Genomic DNA, 23,888 nt, shown 5'->3' with positions numbered 1-23,888 from the left:
ATACTTTTTCCCCTTGGAGCAGTTCCTGGGGTTAGAATTCAGCTGAAGGCTGCAGATGTGGCAGTTCTGTGCAGAATTAACATTCTGATGAACATTAGTTAGATTTAAAGCTCTCACCGATTCTCACTCAATGATTGTGTCAGGAAAAGTTTTTTCCACCTCAAGAACTGCAGCATTGTTCCCTGGGACCAACGGCAGTTTGCCCTAAAACCATTTGATTCAAAGATACCTAGCCAAATTATGTCCTTCACATGATATCACCACAATTCAATGTAAGTTATATCTAAGAAAACATTTCCAAATGAATAATAAGCAAAAGTCACTTATTCTAAGTCTCTTTGGGGTTATTTTTAGCCAAGATATATGAAAACAGGTTCCTCCTGAGACAGAGGCGTTTTTTTCATATTTGTGAAAAATACCACAACAAAATACAAGTGATCCTTATCTTAGTAGGTGTTTATGACCTTACGAATGTTTCTGAACGTGTCAGGTTTTGTATAAGAATGGCATACTTGGAAAGGTTCTCACCTTCAGCATCTTCAGCTTTGAGATCTTACTGGGAAGCTGGAGTCACAAGCTCTATTGTCAGCACACCCATGGGCATAATGTCATACAGTCTGATCACAAACACAATTGAGATTCTCATAATTTTCTATGATTGTTACCAATATCACTGCTGTTTACCTACACAACAACATCTAGCACATCTACAAATATAGAATAGCTGGAATAGAAGCTGGATACAGCTGGAGTATTGCCTTAGTATTATTTTTTGCGGGAATCATATTTCATGGACAAGAAAGGCAACCCCAAAGAAAAAGTGCAAGTAAATCATCACTTTCAGTTGAAAACTGGGTTTCGGATGCCACTCAAGACTGAACTGTTGGGCCACTTTCTGTGCAGAAGAGTTAAGGAACATACAAAAAACAAAATGCTTGTGATTCCTAGGATGACAATGCCCGAAATCAGTGCGCTGGTGACTGAGTTCAGCTGGAAAGGAGGTCCATTTGTATGAGCTGCAAGGAGAACAAAAATGCACAGGTAAGATCTGATTAGAATCTCTGAGCAGTACCAAACACTTCTGTCCTTCCATTGCAATACCCTATATACAGAATAATTACAACGAAGGGGCTAAAACTGTACTTCAGAATGAGCACCTGTCTACCTGAATAAAGTTTATCTAAGTCTACTTTGAAAATAGTTATTAGTTCTTTCAATACCCATCATGCTGGGGGATAAAGACAGTAAGGATACTTCTAATCCCTCATATGCCAGTGACCAACCTTAACCTATACTATTTAAGGCAAGACTATCACTGTCCAAGAACTATCAAGGCAGAGGTATAAGGATTTGTGGCCTAAACAAGTTAATGGAAGGATTTCTTCCCTGATATCATCATCCACATCTCAATTCAAAGGGTATATAAAACTTTAGCAGTCACATGTGGCACCTGATATCTGAGCTACTCTAAGCTTGTCTGTACACCTTCACAGAACACTTCTAACACGTTTATCAATTCTCAGGTGGCATACGTATTTGCTATTTAGTGTAGCTCAACAGGCCGTTCATGGGCCAATTCCTGGATAGTAGAACACACACATACAGCTTGTACCACCTTTTCCAGCAGGAGAGAGAAAAAAAAACAGAAAAACCCCCAAACATTTGAGTAGTAGGTTCTACCTAAAGCATAAATCTGTGTTTGCTTAAGAGCTATGTTTACCATTACCAGTACTGGAGAGTGAGGTGAAATAACAACATAGCTTCTACGTGGAAAACCAGGCAGCTCCTCCCAGAAGCAGCCACCTGCCCTTAACATCATTAATCCCTCCCTCCCCACCAAAGCTGAAAATGTCAGCTCTGTTGATCAGCTTGCCCCCACCTTCTCAACACTGTGCTGCCTTCTGACCTTACTTGTCTTCACTCCACTAAAAATAGTAATCCCACCTCGCTCTACCTCTACACTCTCCACTTGGGACAGCAACAGGCACCAAGAAAGGCTGTTGCTCTGGGATGGAAAGAGGGTTGCTGCTTTTGTTGGATGGGAAGGAAAGGTACCAGCCATTAACACAGCAAGCTGTGTGCAGCAAATGAAGAATTTGCTTTTTATTATTATTTTAACGATATCCATAAACACACCAGGGAGCAATTCAACACAGGGAGAACTTTATTTCCATACCAGGAAAGAAAGGCAGCTGCTTTTATGGGGTCTAAGTTGAAGAAAGAAGGGAACAAATAGTATTACAGTTCAGAGGACAGGATAGGTTGCTTGTGCCACTCAGACCTGTTATGACCAAGTGGAACGGCCCAATGGACCGTCCAGTTACCTTGACCATCCTTTTAGTCATCAGCTATTCCTTGTTACCAGCAGAAAACAGTAACAGTCTGAAACAAGTCCTCCAAGCGCCCAAAGGAGAAGCACCCTAAAACTTAGAGAACTGATCTCCCCTGCAGCCTATTTCCTTCATTGCCTTAGCAGATCACAAATTCTATCCAAGCTTGTCCATAGGCTCTTTGTGTAGTTAAATGCCAGGAGAACAGGAGCTGAAGCAGTGCTCTTCTGACTTTGAGCTGTGAACTGAGCTAGACTGCACCATAATAACTATTTTGCTGCTCTATTCCTGCATGGCATGAGCAAATTTTACTGCTTAAGTCCGATTTTGCATTTGACAGTTGCAATGTTCCCTCACCCTCATATGTCATAGCAGCAGATTTTCATTTCAATTCCATCATAGGAATTGGAAGTTGCTATGTTGGTGGGGCTGGGTACGCAAATTAAACGGAGCATTCCAGATTCACTGATTGGTTTCTTTACAGCGTGTCAGTGTTGACTCATTTAAATGAAAACAAAAAAAGTCAAGAAGAAAATACATTCCAGCTCAGTGCATAGAGCTTAATCAAAATGGGTCATCTCCTCAGTTGTGTTTCACTCAAACCCTTTATTTTTCTTGGAATTATGAAGAACTTACCAAGCTGTGAATTGTTGGTTGGCGTCTCATCTGTATAAAACAAAAGCAGGATGAATTATATTTTACAAATACCTCTGTCTACCTCCTTCCCTCCTTGCAGCACAAAAGCCAATAGTCCTAACTTTATTTTCAAAACACATCAGCTATACTTGCAACATTGGCTAGTAGCTTTTAGCCTCTCTGGTAGAATAAGGACAACAACATTAATTATATGACATGGTTCCATTTTTAATGTGAGCACACCAATATGGTGTTACTTAGTATTCTGTGGCAAAAAAAACCCAAACACAACCAACACACCTTAATGCAGGAACCTCTTAATTGAAAGTGTGGCCAGTTCTATTCTGTCCCTCAATAAAAATATAACCATAAGCACAGTATTATAGACAAGTCCCTTCACTGTTAATCATATTACAAGATCTGCATAGGAAAAAAAACTAACCTGAGTTTTTCAAGGAAAAATACATCGGTGACCATAAATGATTGCAAAAAAGCCCTTTCCTCCATGCTCACTTTTCTCTTGACAGTTACACAGTGGCATTATATTCAGGGAAACATTTCTATTTTGTCTTCAGTTTTTACTTACTTACCATTGTCCATCTCACAACTACATTTTCTTGTCACTGTTTTTGCTTTTTTGTGCAACTTGTAAGCACAGCTCACGTATACATTTGTTTTGAGTAGCTGTCTTCTAAGTTTAAGTGAAACATCCATCAAAAGCTACACAATTTCACCTTCACAAGTTTGTTTCTATACACAGAGACTAAAACATTTTCTTCTGTGTATGTCTCCTGTAATGACTTATTTTAGATTAACAAACAAGAATAAAGCTTCTCTGAAAAGAACAAAATGTTAGAAATAAGAGTTCAGAAATACACAGGAGAAGGACCATTACTCATTTGCAGTAGCGCTATTCAGTTCCTATCAAGGCAACTGCATAAACAGCTCTGTTACCAGAACAACTGGTGACCAGAGTAATGGGGAGACCTGGCTAACTCAAGGTGCCTCTGCAGACACCAGTGTGCACAGGACCAGCCCCGGGACAGATGCAGCACCAACCTAAATGAGGGGCTGCACAACCGTGCAACTGCAGACCTGATACTGGGGTACGTATTATGGTGAGTCAGGTGCAGCAGGTTTGATGGGCTCTGTACAAATGTATCTGTACTAAAGCTGGACCAGACTTGGCCTTGAAAATAGTATAAGCACCTCCATGCACCAGAGAAAGCCAGCATCGCACCCCAGAACTCCTCATCCAAAACCAGATAGTTCTATTTGAGTTCTGTCATTATCTTCCCCCCTTTCTTTCCTTGACTATAGTATTTGTGAACCTCACATTTTTAATGCACTTATTTTCACAACGGGAAGGGACAGTGGGAGGAAATTCTAATTCCCTCTTTCTGCCCCAGAAGGAAAAGTGAAATGCAAGTCAGATTAAGTGATTTGCCTAATGCCACTAATGAAATTCATGGCAGCGTTCAGAACTGAATCCCATTTTTTTCAGAGTACTTCCCATCAAACCACCCTTCTGTCAGCAGGAGTGGGATGTACTTCCCATCAAACCACCCTTCTGTCAGCAGGAATGGGATGCTCCAAAAGCATACTATGGAGAGGAAGAAATATGTCTAATCTAAAAAGCTTTAGCCACATATCTGAAGTAGAAGACACCTAAAAAATTGTTTTCCTTTTCCAGCCTTATTCATGTTTTTGTTTAAAACAAAAACCAAAAAAACCCCAAAACAAATCAAAAAACCAAGCCTCAACAGCTGTCAAGAAATTGTAAAATCATTTATCCTTTCTTTAGGGTCATTAAACACCCGTGGACAGATCTTTGCTTGCTTGCAGTTACACAGTATTTAAAGGTAATTGATGAGTTTGGGGTTTTTTTAATTGTGAAAATAGCATTCACAGCATTTGAATCTTAAATTGTACTACTTAATGGGGCTTGCTCATAGAACAAGCTTTATCTAAGTTTCCATTCCTTGCCTAAGGCAGCGTTTCTCTAGTATACAGGTTTGTCTGAGCAAATCTGTCATTCACTTCCCATAAGTACACATGCATGTGACTTTAAAGTTAGTTCTTTTCACTTTTTCTTGACTAATCAGATAGCTGCAACTCAATTGGGACTATGTATAATGCAGAACAAAAATACTAATTTTCATTGCAGAAATGTTGCTTATAACACAGAGTATTAGTTCTATAAATGGTCTCTTGTTAGATGGTTCCATATTCTGGAGGGTCAGTTGTTCTCTTTATGTATGTGGGCACCACCACTCTGCACATAACGAAAGATTTTATTCTCAAGTGTTTCAGTTATTTTTCCTAGACCGGATTCAGTCCTGCTCTCAGCTTTCTAAATCTGAGACTGCTGAAATCAGTTGCTTAACTGCAACTGCTTAAATATCTGTAAATGGAATTTCTTTAACATTTTTCAAATATTTTCTTTTTATTATTTTGTCAACAGCAGTCACAATCTTTTCAGAAACTGCAGATTGCATTTAGAGCTGCCTTTTAAAAAAAAAATTTTAAAAACTTTGGCAATAAAAATAGAAATAATGGAATTTCACCCTGGTTTTAAAAGAGTAGATTTTGGCCCACTATGTTTAGAAATTACAGTGTGTCTGTCCTATTTCTTTCTTATAGCTGAAGGAGAAGCATAACATGTATTAATTTTATGCAACACTTAGATAAAAACCCACAGGTGAAGCTGGAAAAATGGTTAATAGAAAGTGACAGTGAATATTCATTAGCCATCCAAATTAAATTTCAACACTGAACACAGTACCCTAAATTCCATTATCTTCAGTGAAAGCTGGCAAAAAAAAGAAGCCAGCCGACTGAGTGTGGGTTTTTATAATGGCCTTATATGCATAACAGTATCCCACAGTGATTTTACTGGGGTAGGGAGGAAGCATAAGAGCCAAAAAGAAATATTAGCTCAAAATTTCTACCAAAGACTCCAACAGTAGGGGGAAAAAAAAAAATACCCAGCAAACTCATGGAGAATCCACTCTTTCTCTAAGTCACTGCAAAACATTTGCCCAGGTTTCTGAAATTACAGCAGTCGATAGAAAAAGTTTGCTTATTCCTACCACTCCTTGTAATGATGGGGCCAGCAGAGATTACAGCATTGCCAGAGGTACTCTGAGGGCTCCAAGTTGTCCTCCCACCAGCATCTCTTCTTTCTCTGTTACTGCAAATCTGAGCAGTTAATCAAAACAATCACAGTTTCAGAGTGGAATGAAATTATTTCCCTTTGTGCTTCCTGCTTTAACGTAAACTCTTTTATAAGCCATGCTGCAACTTTGATTTTATTTCTTAGTATGCATTAAATTACTTTGCAATAAAAACAGCTGCAATATTCCCTAGAAGTGTATCTTATAAATGCCTGGCTTCCTGTTGTATTTTGCCTCACTTCGTTTAAAGAACTACATTGCTGTTGTGTAAAAGATCCATCTTATAGTATATTAAATTTTTAGTAGTTAATTTCCCAAAGCTTTGTTTACAGACAGTTTTCCACAACAAATGTGTTTTGCTTGACTAGGGATAGACAACATGCTACAATCCCTATTCTAGCAAGCTTCTCAAGTTGAAGTTCACACATTTTCCATGGAGTTCTAAATAGCAATGACCCTCATTGAAACAATCCCCAGCACTCTGTCATCTGGAATCCACCTTTAACATCTCTAATTTATCATCTACCTTAATCTTGGGTACTCAAGTATGCTTCAACCAAGAGCATTTCTTTAGTTTCAAAACTTCTTGTGAAAGAATTTTAAAACCTCTGAACATAAATTCTCAACAGAAACAATGAATTCTTTTAAAGTGTAACATAAAAGTATAAAATAATGTACAAAAGGTCAGAAGTGTACTGAACTGATAGGAATTTAAATTTCTAAATGGAAAGTCATTCAACAGGAAATGATAACTGCATTCTGAAGACATCACCACAGAATATTCTGTGTTTATATGTTTATTTAAATGTTTCAATTTCCAAAATATATTTTTGTTGTTCCTGATGCTCCTACAGTGAAATAATTTCTGAATTGACAAGACTTCATGAACTTCAAAACACCAGTTTCCAAACTATAAGGGAGATGGTAGTAAACTATAGGGGCCATAGTAAGTTGTGGGTTTTTTCCACTATTAGAAACTCTTATTTTCTTTGTCAGTGTAACTGCACTTTACTATAGCTTTAAGTTTTCCACCAATGCTATTCTAAGATATTTATATTCATCCACTGTGATTGTGGATACCTTGTTTCTTAGATGCTATACTACAAATAACAGCTCTGAAGCTGTCTCAGAGTTGTTGCTTTTAAAAATGAATTAAGGAACAGAAGGCAAAGAGGTCATTTCTCACATGTTCAACCACCTGTGTTTTGCAGGTCTAGTATTATTTGATCTCTGGACAACAATATTCATTGCCCTATTCTTCATCAGCTGTTTTACATTCCTTCAGACAAAAAACACATTCTTACTTCAGACTCTGCAAGTGACCTTCATGCCTGTGCCATCCAAACTTCCATAGCATTTGGATGCAGAATAACTCCAGTGTGCCTATTTTATATCCAGATAATTAACAGCAACTTCTATCTGCTGAAACTTACTGGCACAAGAAAGGGACAGTCATCCGCTCTGCACAGCTTTGTCACACAGTGAAGGAAGACCGTAGACATCTTCTGGTTCTTGTGCTTCACAAAGCGAAAGACCTCAAAGGAAAACCGGCCCATTTGGCTCTTGCCATTTTCAATTATAGTTGTCTGCGGGTCCTTGTCACAGCTAGTTTTTGTAGAGAAGATTAAAACTAGGATGAGCAGCTGTATGATTAGCATTTTGAATCTCTTAGCTGAGAATAAGATAACTTAAGCAGCAAGTTCAGTGCTTTAGCTCCTTGGAAAAGAACACCGTGCCCTCATGTCCAACATGGGCAGCCACAATCTGCCTGTAAGGCTGCATGGTCCTGTGCTGAAATGCTTTCCTACAAAAACATTATGTTTTGTTTTGCAACATCACAGCTATAACCAAGGTATCATTTAATTCCAGTGCCCAAAGAAACTTGAGACCTGAAGCAAAAAGTAATCAGGCATGCTAACTGGTATAGACAGGTAACTCCAGATGAAGACCGTATCACTCCAGAAACCATCACTGATAAAATTTAACCTGAGATACTGCCAAGATGTTTTTCAGAGTTCCAATTCAAATAAATGTTATTACTGGGAGTAGCAACAGGAGCATCTATTTATCTTTAATCATTTGCTTAACTGCTTTCCTGAACTGGAGTCTATGATATTTTATATCGCTGTCATTTACTACAAGGATACCTTTGGTAAAACAAAGGCCAGTTTAGCCATTCAGTTTGAGTGTTTACGGTATCTCTAGTAGAGCCATTTTAGATATATGCTTCTTTGCCTTCATAATCCTCACGACTTTGCACTTGCTTCTATGTTTACGTTAACAAACAAGGTAAGTCCTAACATGTTATCTGTAAGCCCAGCCCTCAGTCCTCCTTGCTAATTTTGCTTAGAATTTCCAGGCAGTTTAGAACACCACTACTGGAGAGATTTACAACTGTTTTTTAAAGGAAGGACCCACAAAATGCTGTGTTTGCACAGGACCTACCTGAAAAAAAGATCGTATCGAAGATCATCACTAGGATTACCAGATGGTGTGGTGTAACAGTAGTCCATCAAAACATTCCACCTGCACAGGGAGCAAAGTGATAGATGAGGGAAATGGCAACGTAAGAGTAGGGTTGGAGAGGAAGATAAGATTAAAAGACAGCACAGGCAAGTGTACAAACTGATAACGCAGGCTGTTAACTTGTACATGACCTGTTAAACACAGTAACTCAGCTACAATTTATCCTGCATTGCCCGTATATCACCTGTTTCTTCCCACAACTTAGAAAACTAAACAGCACACCATAGCAGAATTTTATAAAACAGATCATTTGGTTTCATGCAATTCAACCACCATACGAACACACATTGTATACCTCCTCTCAGAAGTCATAGTCACATACAACTACAAATCAAAACCATCCCACTTTTAAAAGCCCTGGAGTTTCTCACTTGATCTTGCAGAAGCCCTTTCTTAAATAACAGCAATATAGGATTTAAAGTATAATTCAGGAAAACTTTCATGATGAGGACAGCAGCAAGATATGCATTCACCATCAAGGATCTGATACCCTCCTGAGAGGGTAGTGATTATCAAACTGAGAGCAGTGATTATCAAACACCAACCATTATTTTAACATCCAAAAGGCTATGAGGAAAGACAGCTGCTTCTGAATCAGAAAAATTTGCAACACCAAGAGCAAGACAAGAAATAACATCCTTTATGGTACCTGCCATCAAGGTTGGTTGCTCTTACAGCTGCATATATTTTGGTTTTCAAAGGTAAACCTGTACTTGGAATAAGGAGCTGCTGGCTGTAGGTTGAATCCTGAAAAACAAACATTGCCTCAGTGTACCAGAAAACCCACTGTAACAACTCATCTGCATGCACACACTGAACTCCCATCTAATTTTTCTGACCTTTCTATGTAGGGAAAAAGTCATTTACTTTGTTATCTGTAAGGGAAGAAGCAAAAAACAGTGCTGGAGCACCTGCCTACAAGTTTGTCAGTAAAGATCAATAACACTTGACTAGCCTTATCTTATGCAACTATTTTGGGGAATCTATTCATGATTTTATTAAGTGGTTGGATCAGTGATTAAAGAAAAGGTATCATTCATTGACACTCAGTATGTCTCCCAGTGCCTGCAAGCAAATTTAGCAGCTCCTGTGGTTTTCTGAAGGAGGAGCTTAACTGGGTTGTCACAGTGCACCCTTTCCCAGGAAAAGTTGTTAAGGTTATTTGATCTAGTGGAGATAGCAATGCCACCAGGTTTTATGTATCTTAAGCTGTAGTCTGGAAGAATAGACACATTCTACTATCCATGTATTTTCTATGGAAATTAGCTCGTTGAAGGCTTCAAGTAACAAACATTTTCATTTAAAGTCTAGCATTTAAAAAATGCTGTTTCAAGAAATCCTTATATAACATAAAAGTTGGGAATTCCCCATGTGCTACTACATAGATATAGCTGGTTTACTGGTTTCTTGTTCAAAGGCTGAACCATTAACATCACTTTAGCAACATGACCATGAAACAGATCCAAGTGATAGAAGTTACTTCAACATACCAAAATGCACTTACTGGTAACATCACCTCTGTCAAACAGATTGCTAATCCAGAAAGCACAGAGACTCTGCATGTTGAGACCTCTTGTGAGAGGTCAAAACACTCAATACATAAGAAAAATTTTGTTAAACAGAATTTGGCCAGGCTCAGTGTGGCAGGCAAGACCAAGAGCAGCAGCTGACAGCAACAAGAAGGATTAAGCACATAAATCGAGTATTTTTTCAGAGGGAACAATGCCAAAATTCACAGCATGTCCAATATTCAATCTCTGCAGCATCGAAGGCCTTGGGAGGGACACATGCACATGCAGACCAGCTCTGCAACATACGCAGAGCAAGGCCTTGAAGATCCATTCAGTAAGTTTGCCTTCTTTAAAATTAGTTATACATTTCTCTAACACGTAGCTCTGCCACATTTTGTGAACTGATTAAAAAGTCTACAGCAAGTGCCTCATTATTACATTAGTTTTTTGGTTTTTTTTTTTTTTTCCTTAAAGAGTAGTTTTTATTCATTTAGAGAGACCTTTACAGGAAGGCCAAAAAGCACATAGCCGCTTAGGCTCTGTGAAAGCCCATTAAACATTTTGCTATTAAATTCTTTGAGTCTATCATAATGGCTCTTCTTGTCTTTCCTAACATTAACACATGCTAACACCACAAAGTGACTGTAAACATCACCTTGTGAGGGAAGATGGAAGTGAGCTGAGAAGATGAAGAGTCAATGTTAGGAAATGACACTACAGCTAAAGTTTGAAAGTATGGGTGCTCACAGTCAAAAGCCACATCTGTACACAAGCCCTCACCAGTACCAAGGGTGGACAGGAGCCTCGAGGCCCCTCCCACACCCAGGATTCTCTAACAGGGACCAAGTGAGCCCACAGGATCAGAGCTTGCGAGACCACGGGTGCCCCAAGAGGCACTCCCAGCCAGGCAGACTGCAGGCAATCCACAAGCTGTCAGAGTATACGCCCAGCCCGAGGATGTGAACCAGAAGAGCATACCCATCACTTGAATCTGCCAGCCTTAGCAGTATTATTCATGCTAGTGCTACTCACTAGAGTAATACCACTGAAATCAGAAGGATAAGACACCACTGTTCATGATAGATGTGTAAACTCACTGGGGTAGGGAAGATGAAAGCCCAGCTTGGCATGTGGCATTTGAGCAAAAAATGTGCTCAGTACAAACATCAATAGCATTTGTACCTGACTGTGTGCAGAACTGGGGCCTGAAAAGCAGCAAACATGTGGTGGTCAAATGCTTGTGCTGACTGAGAACTTTGGATACCCTCACCCTGCCCCATCTTTTTGGTCACAGGTTTATTTAAAAATGAGAGAAGTACAATCTTAATTTTAACAGATTATAGGTTGTTATTTGGAGCGCTGCTCTGTCAAACAAACATGATTTCTTTTAAGCATGCCTTTGGAAAACGTCCTGTTATAATATTTATAGCTCATTATGTTCAAAGCATAAAGCATTGACTTTTAAATCAGTTGCATGAATTATAACTCAGCATCATGATGGTATGAATAATAATGCAAAAAAAAAATCGGATTCATAATTTACAAAAATGTTGCTTGATAGATTGAAAAATTGATATTTAAATCAGGTGTTTAAAATGTATGAATAAAAATTTTAATCAACACAAAAATATAATTTGGGGGATTAATGTTGTTAAGTAGAGGTCTGTGCACTTTTCACATTTTACTGTCACCATCCGTATTTACATAGTAAAAGCTTATACAATAATGCATATTCAAGTTAAATTATCTAAAACATATGGAAGAAGTGCAAGTTGAAAGCTGTTAAAATTAACCCTTGGTCTTGAAAGTCCACATGACAAGGCAATAAGTACAGTGGGCTATAGATTTGGAATACCACATCCCTTGCAACAATTACGTATTATTAAAAACACTCTGATGAGTCTTGAACATAAAAATACCCCCGGAAAAGTGCTACAGTTTATTTCTAAGGGAACGAGTCTAGAATATTTTTATGGAATTCTACAGAGTACTCTCTTTATCGGTACAATACACCTATAGACATATACACACAAGACATATCTATAGAAATATGCACAAACACACATATACATAATAAATGCAAACACAAGTATGCACTCTGGAGTATGATTATTATTACTACAATTGATTATTCACATGGCACTAGAACCTGAAAGCCGGAGGTCTAAATTGAGGAACTGTATAAATACAGGACAACAAGACTGTGTGTGTCCTCGAAGACCAGCTATATAAATACAAGACAACAGGTACATGCAAATGAAAAGGACAAGGGAACTCAGAGATGACAGATGCTTGGATGAAAGGCCTGATTCTTCCTGGGAAGAGTGGGAAGGGAATAGCAAATAATGAAGAGGAGTCTATACTTTGCTCTGCTAATCCAGTTTGCACACACATAGTGGGGAGAAGGATTTAGTCTAGGTCGTACTACTGTGTTTTATACTCACATTGTAAAGCAACAAATTCAAAGTGCTGATAAATGTACCATTATTCTCTCTTACAGAAATAGCAGCTGATGACCTAGAACAGAACCAGAAACAAATGAATATCATGAAGGATATCTTATTTTTGTGTCTACATACTTCAGAATTTTTTATCATTAAAAAACTCGAGTAACAAGGAGTTAATTTATGCATTTGGGTTATAAACTTCAGAAATAGGAATTTATAGTGGAAACACTGACAGAACCTTAACTATGCAGAAAATAATGGATACTGTTGAAAACATGAATCAGAAAAATAATTAGCAGAGAGGCAAAGTGACAAAAAGTAACCCACTTTTCATGATCTACAAGGTTTACTCATTGAAATATTTTCTCTTGCACTCTATGCACATGCTTACAAACCATTTCATGAAGAATTTCCATTTTTTCGCTGCTACCATTTTGTCATCAGAACATTGGAATTTTAAGGGAGTTTTACATTATCTAAGCCTCTTTTCATAAACAATATTATCTCATACAATGATGCTACAGGATTTTCTTTTCCTTTGCATCACTTCTTTCAGTGCTTTTTCCTTTCCCTTTACTCTTGCACAGCTAAAAATTGCTATATTGACAATACTGCTGTGGCATGCATATATACACATACATATGGGCTTACATAAACATGGGAATGAAACACATAGAAGTGAAAAGCACACTTACGACGCAAGCTGGGTATTGTTAACCAAGTACTCCAGTGGATAGCTACAGCTAAATTTGTACAGAAGGCCAGGCAAATAGCTGATAATCGTTGGCGGGTCTGGTGTATCAATATAGCCTGAAATATTACCTATCTGTACCACTGAGGTATTTCCATAAGCATTGATACCTCGAGCTGAGGATACCTATTGAGGGAGACAGAAAACAACTATTATCAGAAAATTAACTTTGGAACAAAAGATACCTAAGGACACTGATGCTTTAGCCCGTAATTTACTCAGAGATATCTTCAGGAAATCCTTCAAAAATTGATTTAGTTTAACAACATTCCCCGAGTTCCGTTTTTCACCTCCCCGAAATCATGCATATACAGTTCACAAGTGATATTCTTAAATATCTCAGGAATATATATAAGATATGTTCTTAAAACACAGACTTGAGCAACATTTGAAAAAGACCTAATGAATCCTGGAAGCATTTTTTTGGTAGGTAATTTTTTCTGACCATTCCCAGTGAATTCACATGACTTACTGGGAAAAGCTGAAGGAACTTTTCTGTTACAGTTAAAAAAAAAATTAGTTTAAAATGAGCTTCCACATGCAATAAAGTCAACACACAAGCAATTTCATTCATAGAAAAAATACTGTCACTCTTGAGCTTGGTTTTTGACACATCAAAACCAGTGTATTTCATAAGCAGATAAAAGCCAAACAGCTGAACTTTGAGCCTGTGTTTTTGTCTACATTATAAATCTTTAAGTCTAAATTATAAACTATGTGCAAAGAAAAATAGTCAGAAATGCAAGAGCTGAAAAGTAACACAACCTTGATGCCAATGCAACCTTAATTTAGTCCCTGGACATGTGCTGTGTTGTTCAGGCTCAGACTGTGCCAGAGCCAGCAATAACATGCAGCTCTCCAGAAAGCTGAAGGAAACCCTTTCCTCCTGGTAGCAGCCCAGCCCTACTTCACCTGTAGCTACTGATCTGAATAAAAGGGAGGTTTGAAAACAGCAGGTAAGTGCCACAAATTACTGTCTCAGTAAGCACATGCACAACAAGGCAAATTAACACAGCACTGGACTACTTCTGTAGCTTTTTTTTTTTTTTTTAATAACTGCCTTAGCAAAACAGATGCTTTCAATAGCTTTAGAATACATGGTTTCTTAAAAAGACATTTCATTACGGAAGAATCATCCTGAGGTGCGCATGAGCTGTAACATTTTGCACTAAGTAGCACAGGATACACAGCAAGTATTTTGATTTGTTTGGCTACAGAAAAGACCACAGATGAAGACATGGCTTTACAAGAAGACAGATGCAGCCATGCACTTTGCCAATAGCATACCTAATCATTTGCTAAATGTCAGGAAAATTATGACAATCAAATTTCCTCATACCTATTTCTTGCCTAAAAACATAGGCTAAAGCACTACAGTAGCATAGCCCACTACAGCTCAGTTTAGCTTCCTCACCACCCCACCTCCAAAAAAAATAAAAAAAAAGAGAAAAGTTGCATCTGCCATATTACAGACAGATCTGGGTTTTACCCTGAGTTCTGCCTGATCTGTTGCCTTTCTTTTACTTTTATTGAAAATGAGTTTGAAGGTCTTTGCTGTGAAACACAGCCAAGAAATGCATGGGATTGTACTACTCCAGTGTGGGGAACACGGTAAGAAGTGCTCCCTGCTCCTTTATTCTCTTTGTGGCACAGTGTGCATAAACTGAAAGAGGATGAGGGGAATTTTTGGTTATATTTTTAGCAGCTGTTGCTTTGTCTTTGTATCCTGTGCAGCTTTTGGGGGGGGGGGGCTTCACAGGGAGCTCTAGTTATTTGGACTTACCAGACTGGTTTTTGGTTTGGGGTTTTTGTTTGGTTTGGGTTTTTTTTTTCCTTTTAAACATCAAGCTCTTACAATTATATTAAAATAGAAAGTTCAGGGAGTTTACAATGCGACTGACTCCATGGGAACAGAACAAAGTTGCTTCCTGGCAAATTCTTCTACTGCAAGTCATGGAGGTGCTACAGCTTTTCAGGGAAAATGGGAAAAGAGAATCTTGAACTTGCGGAACTGTTTTTTTGTTGAAATTTTGAAAGAAAACTCAGCCTGAGGCAAATAGGTCACAGAGCATATCGAACATTGCAGCCCAGTTTCACAAAATTATTAGCAACAAAACAGGGGGCTTGTTATAAAAACTGACAGGTATCTGTCAAGTGCAAGTATGAATTCCAAATAGAATATAAGCCTTAAAAACAATACCTTTTTACACTGGTTTCTGTAAGTTATTCATAGATACTTTGATACAAGTCATCACTGCTTGTACAGTGCGATATACACACAAACTGTACAACTCTCCTTTCCCTTCGTTTAGAAGGTTTGAGATCTGACTTCCCGTTTTCTCCCCATTCAGAGTGAGATAGCTTCACTGAAATAAAATTAAATTATATTGGCACAAAACAGACTTCAAAGTCAGGTCCTGGATCAGATTCTGGTACCAAAAATTCACCCACAGCTAAGGATTGGATTTATTCATTAGATGTACAAAGATGTGCATTATCCATGCATGAAACAGCAACACAGAATGTATATTGTGACACTGAAGTCACACCACCAGGCAAAATGGCAAAACATCATAGCACAGAGTGGTCATGCACTAAGAGATGAGAGCTGAACATATAAATCTGAACTGCAGTCCCACATCTTGACTTTTTTGTCATGAATTGAATGCACAGATTAGCCTTTTTTCTTTTTTTTCTTTGTGTGTCAAACATTCAAAATTTGCTTGACAAATTCAGTTTGTTGCCAGGCAGTTCCATATTGAGCCGAGATCTTCCCAGAATGTGCAACACGTCATGGCATAGCTAACAGAGATGTTTATTGTGGTTTGGGCCCTCTGGCCAGACTCTCTTCCCTGTGACATTCAGCCTGAAGTCACTGCCTTATCACAGAACATATAAGATCAGTCAGCAAGTCTCTCATATGAGAGCACAGAAGTAGGTACCCAGACTATAACTCTCCTCTATCTAATCCACTCTTAAAAATATTTTACTTTCATTTTCCAAGTGGGTATTTGAAAAGTTTCAGCAAAATCTAAGACATATTCAGCAAGACTTTTTAAAACAGCTTGGAAAAAATCTCATTTTTCCACTGAAAAAAATTAAAATTAGATATATACTTTCTAGTCAGAGGACAAATGTGTGTCCCACCACATTTTCTCATTAGTAATCAAGATTATAAGTTACTGACTTTCTCTGGTTTTCTTTGATGTATACAATATATTGCTAACTGGGCAGGACAAAGTAAACTTTATCTGTAAAAGATAGAATGCTGTCAAGGCCATTCACTTGATCCTATGCATAAACAGCAATGCTACGATTTCACTTTGACTTTGTCTTACCACTAAAGTGTTTCCACAGGATTCTAAAGTACTCAGATTGATGATGAAAATGACCACTGCTGGAAAGGTGTTGTTATTGATGAAACCCCTGCAGTGGGCATCCCCATGTTTCCCATTCAGTGCCAGATCTGTCTCAGAATAACCGGAAAAAAGAACTGTGCAAAAATTTATCTTCATAGTAATTGTCTGTACTCCACAGAAGACATTAATATCTCGTTCAGCTGCAAGAAAAATATAGGAAAAGACATTGTAAGAAGATGTATTTCGACTAATCACCATATAATTATTGTAGCAGTTAGTCGAGCATTGTAACTTCTGATCAAATCAATTTTTAGACCACAGTCACAGCAAGAAATTGGAATATAAAGGTCAAAATTGCATTATTCTGAAGAACAGATTTGACTCTACAACTTCACTAAAGAAAAAAACAAGAATTCATATAGTAACGTAGTCTACCACGCAACAAAACCATTATTCTAAAATTCCCCATGTGCATTTAGTAGCACATTCATAAACCAAAGCACTGCCACGGAGGGGAAACAGCAAGTGTTTAAGTTTTTGGAGGCTGATTGAACAGTCCCCTTTCAGAACAGAAATTTCCAGAGATTTTGAGAAACTCAGGAGGCTGAGTTCTGCCTTCCAGCCCACTCTGGCATGGAAGTCAAGTGCGTTTGGCTGAGGTTGTCTGGAGTCTACTTTGTATGAGACCACAGTCTCAGGCTGTGCAGACTTTGAAGTACAATCAACAGCGTATCAGAGCAATTTGTTATGATATCTTTAAAGTTGGGGTTTTAAGAACCATCAACTTTAGCTTTAATGAAAAATCAGTTGGCTCTTGAAAGACAATGATCAATACTACAAAGCATCTTGCAATCTTTCATTCTGTACATTATGACAATACAAAAGACCTAGAAAACAGCAATTGTTACAACTGATCAATTTTTGAACAACAGCAAAAAAAACCTTCTGGGATGAATTTGACCTTTCATTTGAACGTTCTGAAGATTTTTATGTACTTGAATGGAAAAACCATCATGTTAGGATATAGGCACAAGCAACAGTTTGTTTTGCTTTAGAGCTATAACATAGCTTTTCTATAAGCTCTTCTCTGCCTGTAGGTGATGGGGGGGCTATTTTGGTTTTTTCCCCTAGCACTTCATAAAAAGACATACTGCATTGTGTTAAACACAGACATTACTCCTTTATATAACAACTCATTTATTACACCTGCTTGAAGATTAAGTGCTATTAAAAATTGCAGAACAACTTCAGTCAATACTATACCATTAAGTCTGCTGAAATGAATTGTTTCATTGCATTGTCACAACAGAGAGGAAATGAAATCTCCATTACAATGAACTAGCTCTTCCCCCATGGTACAGGAGCACAAGCAGTTTAATTTAGACAGCTTTAATGGTGGCTTTAAAGCCAAAACAATCAAGTGCAGGAAATAACAGGCTAAACTAGGTCCTGAGCTAACGCGGTGACATAACATGGTGATAAGTGTTACTCACTGTGTGTAAATTTGGGCAGAAAGGTACTGGAGGCAAGACAGGAATTGAAGTGATTTGGCGTTAAATTCTCCTGGTTTGTACATATACATAATTCCACTCATATAACTTACAAAAATCAAGAAGAAGCATGCCTTGGCCTTTACTACATGAGGACTGTTATGATCTCTTTAATGGGTATACTAAGGTAGAGGGAACAGTACAAAAAGGCAAATGGCAAAGTGAGCCTTTACACTTACTTGGACCAATGCACAAACAGTCAGATTGTAACAAATTGCAGGATGCAATATAAAGTAGCTCAGTTAATTTTATAACTCACTTCAAGCCTTTTAAAAAGCAGGTTATTACTTTACCTGTTAAGGTACCATTACCGCCTGCAAAATTCTCATTTGACACTAAGGGAAATGAGACCATACAATACAAAAACAACCTTTGTGCTACACAGGAGGATAAAAAAGCCAAACCTTTCCAGACTGAACCTTTTCAGCCCACTACTTTACAAGCAATTGTTACCAAATTAGTCCATTCTGGAATTAGAACAACATTATTTGTTCAGAAATTAATCTGAAACCAGGTGCAAACAGATCTAATGCCCCTTTAGATGCTAAACATCTAGCTCGTTTCTTGTGACTTTAGAAAGGTAAATATTATTCCTATATAAGTTTAAACAAAAAATGTTTGCATTCATGCAGTAAAAGCTTCTGGTTTTCTGAGTAAGAGAGAAGCGATAGTTTGGAGGTTAGGTCACCCAGCTGAAGAGGCCTTAAATATAATGACCTCTTTGTCACAGAGTTTCCATACAGGCAAACCACTTAGCTTCCTTCTGACTCGAATCACACAAGCTACCTATAGGCAACAGTACTCACAGGCATGTCACATGCAAAACAGAGTAAAGCTCATGAGGTACATAGATACTACAGTAGCAGAGACCATCTTGAATCAAGGACAAACTCATGGCAACATGAGCCGAATGCTGACAACTCCACGGCCCACTTCTGCTCTGGTACCTTCCGCATCTTGCCAAGACTCACCCCAGAGCAGGCAGCGAAAAGCCTGCAGAGGAGAAGAGTTTGCCACAGGACACTTGACAAAAGTCATTCCACCAGAAGAGGTGTGCAAAGACACTTACAGTTCAAAACCAGCTTCCCTGCATGAGCCTCCTTCTTTGATCAAATCGCTGCTTTAACAATGAATTAAAATGCATAGTGTATGTGAAAAAGCTGCAATATTTTCTGAGCTTCTGCTAAATTCTCAGTATGTACTTAGAGCAAGAGGCCCCCGGAATCAAAACTGTGCATTTCCCACCTGAAGAGAGACAGACTGCTATAGCTCCATACCCCAAAAGTCTTCTAAAACCTATGTTTTATTGCAATGCAGAACTAAAGCTTTTTTTCTCCAGATAACTCTGAAGGATGGCAGGATCTAACTTTATTACTACTTTCTAGAACACATCTAGCTTTTGGTACAAAAAGTCACATTTTTTTCAAGCTACCAAATATGGGGTTTTTTTTCTTCATCCCTGCTGACTATTGCTGACACTCTAAAACAAACTTGCAAACTGCAGAAACAAAAGTCCTGCCTGATTATTTATCATCCTACCTATGCAGCACCATCCCTATGCAAGAAGTCACCTAAGCAGTGAAGGATAAAAGCACAAACAAATCAAAAATGGATGAGCTCAACAGGTTCCTTTAGGAAGGTTTAATTTCTTGTTTTTGCTGAAGAAAACTTCTGTTCTTCAAAACATTTAAAGAAAAAGAGCAGGCAACTTCAAAACCCAATGGCTTCTCTGGTATCCACACACCACAAACCTCAGTAAGAAAGCCCATTCACGCCCCATGTTTGGAATTTCATCTGACAAGAATAATTTCTTGTGTGGAACAAATAAGGAACAGGAAGAAAGTCTATCCATAACCAGGCTCTTTGAGCAGTATCTTAGCCTGGAAAGATACTTATAATCATAGAATCATTAATGTTGGAAAAGACCTTTAAGATCAAGTCCAACTGTCAACCCAACACCACCATGCCCACTAAATGGTGTCCTGAAGTGCCATGTCTACACATTTTTTGAATGCCTCCAGTGATGTGACCCCACCACCTCTCTGGGCAGCCTGTTCCAATGTCTGACCGCTCTCTCAATAAAGATATTTTTCCTAATATCCAATCTCAACCTCCCCTGGTGCAACATTCCTCTTGTTCTATCGTCAGTTACTTGGGAGAAGAGACCAACACCCACCTCACCACAACCCCCTTTCAGGTAGTTGTAGACAGCGATAAGGTCTCCCCTCAGCCTCCTCTTCTCCAGACTAAACCACCCCAGTTCCCTCAGCCGCTCCTCATAAGACTTGTGCTCCAGAACCCTCAGCAGCTTTGTTGACCTTCTCTGGACACTCTCCAGCACCTCAACATCCTTCTTGTAGTGAGGGGCCCAAAACTGAACACCGGATTCAAGGTGCGGCCTCACCAGTGCCGAGTACAGGGGCACAATCACTTCCCTACTCCTGCTGGCCACACTATTTCTGATACAGGCCAGGACGCTGTTGGCCTTCTTGGCCACCTGGGCACACTGCTGGCTCATGTTCAGCTGGCTGTCAACTAACACCTGCAGGTTCTTTTCCACCAGGCAGCTCTCCAGCCATTCTTCCCCAAGCGTTGCATGGGGTTGTTGTGACCCAAGTGCAGGATCCGGCACTTGGCCTTATTAAACCTCATACAGTTGACCTCGGCCCATCGATCCAGCTTGTCCAGATCCCTCTACAGGGCCTTCCTACCCTCGCATAGATCAATGTTCCCACCCAATTTGGTGTTATGTACAAACTTACTGAAGGAGCACTCAATACTTGTTTTGAAACGTTCTCTTTTTTGGACCTCTCTCACACCACTCCCCTTACACTTGAACTCTGAAGATAGTAAGGCCAGCACCCTCAAAGCCACAGCCTGAGCCAAGTGCTAGGGAAGCAAGCTTAGTGAGAGTGATCCCCTTCTCCCTGCTGAGGCTCTTACCACCAGTCTTCTGGGGTTCTTAAACTCAGAAAACAGAGCTCCAGCAGCCTCACTCAGCTCCACTAGCCCCATCTCATTACATAGCAGTGCCTTCTGCATACTGAAAACAGTACCTGTCAAATCTGGGGACAAAAGGGTTTTCTGTTTTTTACCTCCATTTCAAATGCATGACTAACAAGCAGAATTATTTTTCTTTCCTAGCTCTCAAAATCAGCACCAAGACTGTTATTTAAATTCCAACCTTTGAATCTTTACTGCCCAAGATCACAAACAAGAAAGAACAGGACTCTACTCTCAGCTCCTACGGGCAGTACAGGGTGATTAGCATTTACTTAAAAAAAAACAACCCCAAAAAACTGTTTACTTGTAACCTAAACAGATTTTCTCCCAAGTCCCTGAGATTTGGCAGACATGGAATCTGATATAACCCTTTTTTCTGAGGCAGAACTGCAAGAGGCCCCTCAATACCCACAGTAAGAGCTGGATTCAATTCAAGGGTATCATGTTGCAAATATAAAACCTTGGCACAGGTCTGGTGAAAAAATGACCAGAGAAGAATTTAAAAAGCACAAAAAGAGGAATCTAAACTTCCCTCTAGCTGTTGCAATCCTCTCAAGCAACCTGAAACAGAGAAACATTTACATGAAAAACTACGAAAGGTAGATCTGAGGCAGATGGGCACAATTCACTCACACTTTTGAGGCAAGCCTGTAAAACTTTTACTTAAGAAGGGAAACATAGTAGTGTGTGAAATACTCAGTTAAACAGTGATTTTGTCAGGGATGGAGACTACATATTTGATATTCTTTGCATGTCTTATTTCTCTGCTCTTCCTATTCACAATTAAGTGAAAAAGGATCAAACCCATTGTTGGTCTTTGTGTCAACAAAGCACCTAGCAGTGTGGTGGTGACACAGAAAACAATAAACAGGCTGTAGGCTTTCTGCTAACTTAAGTTTAATAAAAGAGCTGATCCTTCCTGAAAAAATCAAAACTATTATTATTCAGAAAGCAACTACACTGAAAGGTATTACAGTGTAATGCTATACTGAGAGTTCATCACTATGCTGTTCAATTCAATTGCTACCTCAGAAACACAAGATGTGACCGAGCCAGTATTCACAGCCTTTTTTATTCTTCTTATTCTGTCCAAGAAACTGAGGCAGGAAGGATAAGCAATGTAACAGAGACTAAAAGCATTCTTTAGGTGAGTAAACTCCGATACACATGTCACTAAGACCAAAATTTCATTTCTATTTCTCATTGTATTAACAGCTCCAGACATCTGATGTCCCCAAAATGACTTAATTCCCATTCTCTGAAAGGCATGAGTGTACATCATATACACATACATCTTATTGCTTCACCTGCCCCTAACCAAGCACTTAATGTTGATGTGAAGCACTAAATTTTGCCATCAACTTCATTTTTCTCAAAAATATCTATTTCTTTATTTCACTAAAAGGACATAATTATATTCTCTTGCCCGGATAAAACATGAAAGAAAACCCGGTTGGAAGTTTCAGACACTTAAATCTAGAGAGAACATTTACAACAACATGACCTCTGGTGAATTTCTTGGACAGGATAGAGCTCTGGAAAAAGCAGGTCAAACACCACTGATGTGAGGGGAGTTGTATTCATTACTACGATGCTGAATTTGACCCATTGTGCAATTAAGAAGAAAGTGCAACATTAGAGAAGTTTCATTGTCACCGAGATAGTTAACATTTAACATGGAGTCCTAGCCCTAGGCTTCAGACAGATTTAAAGCTCTGTATTTAAAAATAAGCACTGCTTTGAACCACAACAATAAAGAAGCCATTAGAAAAAAGTCTATTAAACACTTACCAGGAAACCTGCTATGGAGGTTAGCATCACAGTTGTATCCATTGAACTGAGCAGTCACTGAAAGCACTTTAATCGTCAGCAGGAGCAGTAACCATACCTGTTCCATTGCAAAACCTAGCAAAACATCAGGTGGTTATTACACACATCTGTTCATTGCATTAAAGACGCTTACTGCAGACATTTAAACCACTCGGGAGGTGATGGTCTCCAGCAAAGGAATTAGAAATAAAGCTCACAAGCTTATAGGAAAGAGGCCACGGGCAGCAGGGCCCATTTCTCTACTTCTGAGTAATGTGTAATTTCTATTAGCTTCTACAGCTTTTAATCATAACTTATGGCAAAAAAAAAGTACTCAAGGATGATACAAAAGAAAAAAATCTCTAAAAGATATCAATAGATTTAATATTTAAATAAAGCTTAAATATTTAAACTCCAACAGCTTTTTAGACATTTCAGTATAAAAATTCTTCGAGAAAGGCATCTTAGAACAATAGTTTTATTTTAGCCAAGTCCTTGAAAACCATGCAGACAAATGGCTTCCTGAGCAATTCTCAGGCTCAAGGTCCTAGAATAAACATCAGTTCATATCTATTCGCCAAAAATCTGTTCTTTGAAGCATGAATGCATTTGCATTGAGCTTATGTACTCAGACATAAGTGTACAGACAGTTGCACCTACATGAATTGTATCTGGCAACCAGACTAGGAGACCAGAACACATGAACTTCTAGTGTCTTGAGTAATTATTCCTCTTGGGAGGAAAACTCCAAGGTGTAATACCTGTGGTATTTAGCCCAACCAAAAAAATA

At 38.7% G+C, this 23,888-nt stretch overlaps 1 protein-coding gene across 1 annotated transcript; it reads right to left on the bottom strand.

Moving 5' to 3' along the window:
* Positions 1–840: 840 nt before the first annotated feature.
* On the bottom strand, positions 841–23,656 carry ZPLD1 (zona pellucida like domain containing 1; the record flags this gene model as incomplete). Its single annotated transcript, XM_082014467.1, has 10 exons — positions 23,081–23,656; positions 16,716–16,936; positions 13,322–13,503; positions 12,624–12,696; positions 9,318–9,415; positions 8,588–8,668; positions 7,576–7,747; positions 6,059–6,167; positions 2,967–2,996; positions 841–1,016 (listed from the first exon to the last, which is right to left on the bottom strand). Exons 1-10 carry the CDS (start codon positions 23,184–23,186, stop codon positions 841–843), a joined length of 1,248 nt encoding a protein of 415 aa, XP_081870593.1. The 5' UTR covers positions 23,187–23,656.
* Positions 23,657–23,888: the final 232 nt, after the last annotated feature.

The sequence above is a fragment of the Phaethon aethereus genome, assembly GCF_964289735.1.
Source record: "Phaethon aethereus genome assembly, chromosome: 1".
NCBI lineage: Eukaryota > Metazoa > Chordata > Aves > Phaethontiformes > Phaethontidae > Phaethon > Phaethon aethereus.
Note: the sequence above shows the minus strand (reverse complement) of the source record. Positions and strands in the feature narration are given on the sequence as shown.